Here is an 8,332-nt window from a genome sequence, read left to right as displayed (position 1 = left end):
GTTAAAGCAAACCTCTGGTCCTTAGGTCCTTACAGTCTTAACAAAGACAATAGAGACATGAATAATAATAAAGACAAGCATTTTAAGATCACCAAGGAGCAGATACAAAATTTACATTAACTCCACTCATTTGAGTGCTTGATAAGTTTTTCTAACTGTGATGTTGTGTTTCTGCCTTCTTATATAGCAAAAGGACAGGCAATTGCAGGGATGTGAGGTGAGAAGGCAGCAAGTGAGGCGGAGCAGAGTCTCACCTTTGATTGTAAAGGTTGACTACATTCACCTGGTGTATAACTGCCTCACCTACCACCCCCTTTCACCATAACATCCCTGTGCATTAGCTATATGATCATCTCACTCTTTAATTCAAACATAAGACAACTAAAATATAATAGTCAACACCATTATAGAAAAGAAAACTTTTAATAACAAAATAATTTCCATGGGTTAGTAAATGCCCAGAGTAAATTATATTTTATGATCAGGTAACAAAACTGTCTGACAAAATGCTTTCTCTGTTGCCTAGACATTGAAGAGTAATTTTCTATAATTAAAATCCCAGTCTATAGGTCATTTGTAATAAAGTTAAGGAAGGACATAAGTATTAAGCCAAGTAGTGGCTGAACTATTTAAAAACCTTTGGTCCTGCTAGCAAATCAAAATCATACTTCAACTTCCCTGACCCTTCCCCACCTCACTTATCTTATTCACAAAAGTTATAGAAGTCACCAAGTCAAAACAGAAGCCCACAAGGTCTAGTATCAAGGTAAGAGAAGGTTGAAAGTGATACTTGGCACTTCCTTCTTTTCCTGTTCTTTCACAATCAAAGGCTTTTGGAGAATCAGTTCTATTTCACATTTGGTTTTCAGAGACTGGTCAGCAGCACAGACCACGGTGCCTAAAATGTTCACTGACTTGACAACATTCCACTATAACTTAACAAAATAATTGGGGATGTCTGGAGAAGTTATTTCTTGAACCCATTTGATATAACTGACGAGTTTTTTAATTTAAACTCTGAGCTCCATTAACTAAGGGAAATAGTTTGGATATCACTGGTCCTTCTCATAGAGACTAAACCTTTGAGAGTCTGAAGAAGCTGTCGATATCTCAGTCCATACAAGTAAGGCAATAGGGCTCTAGGAAGCAGCATCAGTATTTCACTATTAATGGCCATCAGCCATAATCGAGAGTTGTTTCCAATGGGATGGTGCTTAGATAGCATAATATCCACAGTAAAAACCACCACTGGACTGATATACAGTACAATTAATATTGTATGAATCAGCAATGTTCCCTTGGCCCTTGAATAACGATTTATACAAAGGCTTGACGTCCTGGCAACGTGATAGATCTTCACGTAGCAGTAGGAGATCAGAGATGCACAGACAAAAAGAGCACAGAAGATGAAAATGTGTGCAATGGTGATCAAGTGATTGCTGCCTGAGTTCGAACTCAGAGTTAGTTGAAGGATACAAGGTGAGGGTGTCAATCTAGAGTCCTGCTGTTTGCTGAACCAAACCAGGAAGGTGGGGAAAAAGCAGGCCACTACCCAAATTAGGGCCACTACTTTCCTAGCAGTGGCACTGGACATGAGGGAGAGATAGCGAAGAGGGAACATAACAGCAAGGTAGGTGTCTGTCACCATGACAGTGAATGACAAGATGGTGCTTGCATAGGAAATAAATATAGCATCTGTGAGGATGCCACAGAAAATTCGCCCAAGGTTCCAGCCAATGAGGTTACTTATTGAAACCAACATATGAAACAGAATATAGGCCAGATCTGAGAACATGACATTGGCAAAGAGCAAGTAACGGGGTTCACTCCGGAATTTCTTCTTCCATAGGATGGTAGCCAGGAGAAGGGGATTCAAGATCAGTGTGGCCGTGGTGAGGAGAGTCAAAGGAATGAGGAACCAACGAAGTGAGGGTAAGAGGGCCCAAAAGGCCTCCTCAAGTTCCAAGGAATAGTTACTCGGAAGTTGATGAAAAGCAGGTGCTAAGTTAACAATTTCCACCTGGAATGGGACATCCTTTCCCCCCAAGTGGCTCAGCATTGTCTCTTCAGACATGTTCCTGGAGCTTGGGTCCATACATCCATGAGAAGAAAAGAATGCAGCATTAGGTTTTCTTGCTTTCTTGATTACAAACCTTAAACCAGCTCAAGTGGAAGAGGAAGAGACAGCTGGAACCTTACAGTTCTGAAAGGTCCTAGGGTGAGACTGACCTAAGACAAAGGATAACTTTATAAATTTTAAAGAACCATTCATGTAAATATATGTTTCTCATCAGAGAATTACAATCTCAAACTTGAAAAAGATCTCATCATGTCCAACCCATACCTGATCCAAAAGCCACCCCCCCCCCCAGTTTTGTTCTGCTTGAAAATCCTCAAAGGGTTATCAGCTAATCAGTCTGAGAAAATAAACAAATTAAAGTCCTTCCTGAACAACTCTTTCTATCTTTGTGGGGTTTTTGTTGTTTTTTTTTTGGTTTGGTTTTTTTTTTAGGATTTTGCAAGGCACACAGCTAGGTAATTATTAAGTATCTGAGGTTGAACTCAGATACTCCTGATTCCAAGGCTGGTGCTCTATCTACTGCGCCACCTAGCTGCCCCAACTTTCTATCTTTTTTTTTTTTTTTTTTTGCTAGGCAATGGGGTTAAGTGGCTTGCCCAAGGCCACACAGCTAGGTAATTATTAAGTGTCTGAAACAGGATTTGAACCCAGGTTCTCCTGACTCCGGGGCCAGTGCTTTGTCCACTGTGCCACCTAGCTTCCCCAACTCTTTCTATCTTAATGAAATTTCTTAATCTTTATTGTATTCATGTGTCCATTTTTTTTTTAAATATTTGAGGACATAGTGGACGGAGCACTGGCCCTGGAGTCAGGAGGACCTGAGTTCAAATTCAGCTCCAGACACATAATAATTGCCTAGTTGTGTAACTTTGAGCAAGTCATTTAATCCCATTGCCTTAAATAAATTTTTTTTAAAAATCTGAGGAATAACAATCTTTTCATTGTAGAGTGGCTATTTTTAGGTCAATCTACCAAAACCCTAATCTTGATCTAAGAACTAGGGAGAAGTTGAAATAAGAAGGCTGGGTCTGTGCCTTGGAAAAGCTCCCCAGTTTTTAGGAAACAAAATACAGTCACATAACAAGCAATTAGAGAAAAGTTCAAGACCATGATTTTTTTCTGCAACTGACTCCAAAAAAAAAAAAAATTACAAAGCCACAGTTTCTCATGGACTTATTAGTCCTGCCATTCAAAGCACTCTCCACTCACTTTTCTTCCACTCACTATCTCCCACTATACTTCCCTCCTATTTGGAAAGAACAAGTGCCTTTTGTCCATCAGCTCCTCCTGTCTAAATTTGACCCATCTATCAAGACCCAAGTGAAAAGCCACCTCCTAAGTGAAGTCCTTTCCTGATCTCTTAGCAAGAAAGGGTATCTTCTCCCTCTCTGGATTCCCCTAGGATCTTATACTTCTCTTAATGTACCGATACCCTTTTTGTATGATAGTGACTTGTGTATAGTATCTCTTATCTCACCCAATGGACCACAAAAACCAGGAAGGCAAGAATCTTGGCTCTTTTTTGGAAGCTGTGATTAGGAATATCACCTTCTTCTATGGGGAATGGGGACATTAATCTATCAATCACCAAGGATTCTATCAAACACCTATTTTGTGCTAAGCAATTGATTTTTATTTTTCATCCAACGTCTTATATTTTTCTGGGCAGCAAGGGGGTGCAACGGATTGAACTCCAAGGTGGACCTGGAGCCAGGGAGATATGAATTCAAATCTAATCTCAGTCATTAACTACTTTTGTAACTCTGGGCAAGTCTCTTAGCCTGTTTGCCTTAATTTTCTCAACTGAAAAAAATGGGAATCACAGCACCTATCTCCCCTTTATTCTAAGAATCAAGTAAGATAATATTTGAAAAATGTTTAACATAGGCATGTATATATTGTTGCTGTTACTCTTTATGACCCTATGAACCATAGCATGCCAGGACTCTTCAGTACTACTTAATCCAATGGATTAAGACAAAAACAGAGGTTAAGGAACTTGCCACTTCACATAGCTAGTGAGTTTTGTCTCTCCCTTAGCTGCCTCCAGCATATTTATCTAGCAGTCACTATATAATGCTTATTCTCTTCCTCCTTCACTTCTGTATTCCTTGTTGCTCATTCATCTATATTGCTCTACCCTGTAGTTTGTTGCCGTTCTGTCATTTCAATCACGTCTGACTCTTGGTGAACCCATTTTGGATTTTCTTGGCAAAAGTACTAGAAAGGTTTGCATTTTTCCTCCAGTTCATTTTACAGAGAAGAGCCAGGGCAAACAGGATCACATAGCTAGTAAGTGACTAGAGATGGATTTGAACTCGGGTTTTCCAGACTCCGGGCTCAGAACTCTATCCACTGTGCCACCTAGGTAGTTAGTCAAGATATTATCTGTTTCAGAGATAAACTAGGATTTTCCAGTTTGTTAGTGTCAGGGTTGAAATCTGAACCTAGTTCTCTTGATTTGAAAGGTAACGTGACATAACAGAAAGGAAAATGGACTTGGAGCCAAAAAGACCCAAGTTCAAATCCAGCCTCAAACACTTGTTGTGTGACCTTGGGCAAATTACTTAGGTTTTCAGTGTCTTATTTTCTTCATCTTTAAAATGGCCTCTATCATATTTTCCACTTTAGATCTATGACCAATAATTCTAAGCTTAGAATTCTTCCCATTCTACAAGCTCACCCTCTTTCTTATTTGTAAAATCTCTCTAATTACATGGTTAAGTGCTTTGAGGACAGAAACTAAGCCTTTTCCTTCTCTCCTCTCTCAACACTGAGATAATGCCTTAGATTTAATAGACCTTTAGTATATATTTGTTTAATTGAATCCAATCAATACTAGAACTTGTAGGGGTCATGCTAGCGACTTAGAGACTCACAGGCATGTCTAGTCTGTTTTACTTTGAAAATACTTGGTCTTTTCCTCTCCTGCTGGTCAGCCACCACCACTGTAACCATCAGAACCAGGAAATTCATGACAAACAGACTTCTTCAATAAAAACATATGATTACAGATGTCCTTCATCCTGGCAAGGTTTCACCCTTCCAATCTGAGGAAAACTGACCAAGATGTATAAGACAACTCCAGATGTCAATTTTGTCTTTGAATTCAGAATTTTGATAGTGACAAAACAACAGGTTTTGGCATGATTTATGATTCCCTTGACTATGCAAAGAAAAATGAACCAAAGCATAGACTTGCAAGGCATGGTTTATATGAGAAGAAAAAAAACATCAAGAAAGTACTGAAAGGAACACCAAGAACAGAATGAAGAAAGTGAAGGGTACAGCAAAGACAAATGTCAGTGCTGGCAAAAAATAAAGGAATAAAAGACACTATGGATGTTTATCAGTGAAGATAACATGTATTTTTCATCATAGTGTAAATAAATTATGCAAAAACTAAAAAAAAAAGAAAATACTTGGGTTTCATTCAGTGACATGAATCTGAGCTCTCCTTGCAGCTTTAGCCTTCCACACCAGGCTCTCACTTTTCAGTGACAGATCACACATAATATTTTGCAATTTTTCCCCCTTCAAGGGAAAGTCAGAGAAGGGAAGAAAAGCAAGGGTGAAGCAATATCTGAACTGTTTGGCCCAGTCAGGAATGTAAAGAAGCAGATAACCCTAGAGATATTTCATGGACTTTCTTTCATAGACTTTCATAGCACTTAACTTTCTAGGCTTACCTTTCTAAGTTTCACTTCCCTCATGTGTAAAATAAGAGTAAAAATGTTGTCCCATATGGCTCATAGGTTTGTTATAAGCAAGAATTCAATGAAATAATTTATGAAATGAATTTAGCAAATTTAAGTGCTAAATAAATGTCAGCTTTTATTATCAGCTATTAAGAAATAGAAATGATGGATAGAGAAATGCAGAGAAAACAGTATGAATGATAGTTTAAATATAGAGAAACACAGAGAAATCAGATACACTAAAAGGAAAAGGAAAAACACTAAACATTTTTCTGAGGTAAGTTTTAGTAAGAAATTATGATTTGCTCTACAGGTAATCCCATTCAGGAAACAGACAAATCAGCAGAGAAACCCTAATTCTACGTTTGCATAAATGCCATTCCCCTTTGGCTCTCTGGTCCATCCCTACTAACACTGACCTCTCTCCATGCCTGGACTGGAAAGGCTTAAATTAGAAAATATGTAGAATGAGCTTTGCAAACTTTAAAGCCTTTTGGTACTATAAAGCCACATTTGCAGTTGTTTCTCAGAATCATAGGATTAGATGGGAACTCAGAGGCTATTTATCCAATTCCATACCATCTATACCATCTACAATGTCCAGTATTTTATTAGAAGACTTCCATTGATGGGGAACACAGAACTTACCAAATCAGCTCATCCCACTTTTGGATAATTAGAACTGAGAAGTTTTTGCTTATATTGAGCAAAAATATACTTCTCTGTAATTTTAATCCATTACCCACCCATAGTTCAGCCCTATAGGAACTAACAAGCAATCCTAATCTCTCTCTCTCTCTCTCTCTCTCTCTCTCTCTCTCTCTCTCTCTCTCTCTCTCTCTCTCTCCCATATGACAGCTTTCAAATAATTATAGATTATTATGATGTCCCTTCTAAGTCTTCTTTAAAATGGGGGCTAACCACCCCCACTTTAAAATGATTATGTTATTTTATGCCTTTATCATTTTATGTCTTTCTTCATGAACATACCCAGAATCTGTCTTCTTTGGAAAATCTACCATAAGATCATACATTTGCTTTTCAGATAAGAAAACTGAAGATCAGAGAAATAATCATTTAACCAAGGTAGAGACATCAATGATATTTCTGTCTGAAATTCTATCCACTAGTTTGCTTTTGAATTAACAGAACTCTTAAATTCCTGGATTTATTTGTTATTCACATTAAATTTTGAGGATTAAAATCATTCATTTGTTTTAGAATTCCACAAATACAGCCCAACTGGAATTTTTGGCTTTCATATGACCATAAACCATGTGACTTCACACACACACACACACACACACACACACACACACACACACAGTTCCAATCAACTAGAATATGAGTTAAACCTGGTCTTGAATTAATACAATCAATACATGTGTCTCTGTTGCTCAAAATAGACACTGTCTCAGGCAAAACGATCATATCAGTCATATATGAAAAGATACAGTCCATATCTTGGAATGTAACAAGCATCATCTTCTAAATATTTCAAATTACTGACATATAGTTTGGTAGAACATATACTGGACTCAGAAGGAGAAAATATTAATTCAAATTCTGTCTCCAAGAATGTTACTACCTCTCTAAACTTTAGTTTCCTCTTGTGTAAAATGCTAAAATTAATTCTTATGCTACTCAGAGGTCAGAGGTGATATCTATGAAATAGCTTTGAAAGTGTAAGATAGCATTGCCATATTACTAAAGTAATTATTCTGGAGTATAACCCAGAAACAAAAGTTCTGCTAGCTTTTCTAAGTGCACAGATACATCAACAAAAATAACTGTTTATGTAACTGCCCTAAAGTTTACCAGGGGTTCAACATTCTCATTTGATCCTTACAACAATCTTGTGAGATAGGAATTACTGGGGTCTAGAAGATGGAGGAGGCAGAGGGAGAAGGGGAAGTAGAAAAAGGATCTATACAAAAGCAACTCACATTTATATAGCCCATTAAGGTTTACAGAGTCTTTTATAAATAGTATCTCAATTGATCCTCACAACAATACTGTGATTATTATCCCCATTATTATCTTCATTTATTTTTTTATTATCTCCTATTACTATCCCCATTTTATAGATGAGAAAACTTGAGTGCAGCAAAATTAAGTAAATTTTGCTGGAGTCCCTGGACAACTATGGCTAGGATCTGTAGGAAGGTCTTCCTGATGCCAAGCCTGATAAATACTCCACTCATTGTGGCACTCTGCCTCCCTGAATGTGTTACTATACCCCAGAGAGAGGAGCTAAAAGCTTGAGAAACCTCAAACTTGCAAGCAGTCTCCCAAATCCCAGCAAGAAAAATCCCTACCTGTCTTGTGGAGTCTTCCTATGCTCTGTTTTGCTTTTCCAAAAGAAATGTGATTTAAAGGAAACATTCTGCAGACTCACCCCGCCCCCCACTATTGACTCCAAGTTAGAAACTCTGGGAAGTCCCCTAGTGTGATTGAGCTATTTAGGATTAAGCTCCCCCAACAGTGGCACATCTAAAATGTAGTCGGTCAGGGGCAGCTAGATGGCGTAGTGGATAAAGCACCGGCCCTGGAG

The 8,332-nt window shown here is 38.1% G+C and overlaps 1 protein-coding gene and 1 pseudogene across 1 annotated transcript; one reads left to right on the top strand and one right to left on the bottom strand.

Annotated features, from left to right (window-relative positions):
* Positions 1 to 468: 468 nt before the first annotated feature.
* On the bottom strand, positions 469 to 2,265 carry GPR148 (G protein-coupled receptor 148). Its single transcript, XM_074234618.1, has one exon. It carries the CDS (start codon positions 2,093 to 2,095, stop codon positions 1,028 to 1,030), a length of 1,068 nt encoding a protein of 355 aa, XP_074090719.1. The 5' UTR covers positions 2,096 to 2,265; the 3' UTR covers positions 469 to 1,027.
* Positions 2,266 to 5,033: 2,768 nt separating this feature from the next.
* On the top strand, positions 5,034 to 5,402 carry LOC141521741 (small ribosomal subunit protein eS24 pseudogene; annotated as a pseudogene).
* The last annotated feature ends 2,930 nt before the right edge of the window (positions 5,403 to 8,332 follow it).

The sequence above is a fragment of the Macrotis lagotis genome, chromosome 1, assembly GCF_037893015.1.
Source record: "Macrotis lagotis isolate mMagLag1 chromosome 1, bilby.v1.9.chrom.fasta, whole genome shotgun sequence".
NCBI lineage: Eukaryota > Metazoa > Chordata > Mammalia > Peramelemorphia > Peramelidae > Macrotis > Macrotis lagotis.
This window is presented reverse-complemented; position numbering and strand designations above follow the sequence as displayed.

Coding starts and splice junctions, on each gene's coding strand:
- GPR148 (XM_074234618.1), bottom strand. CDS start 2,095: ATGGACCCAAGCTCCAGGAACATGTCTGAAGAGACAATGCTGAGCCAC.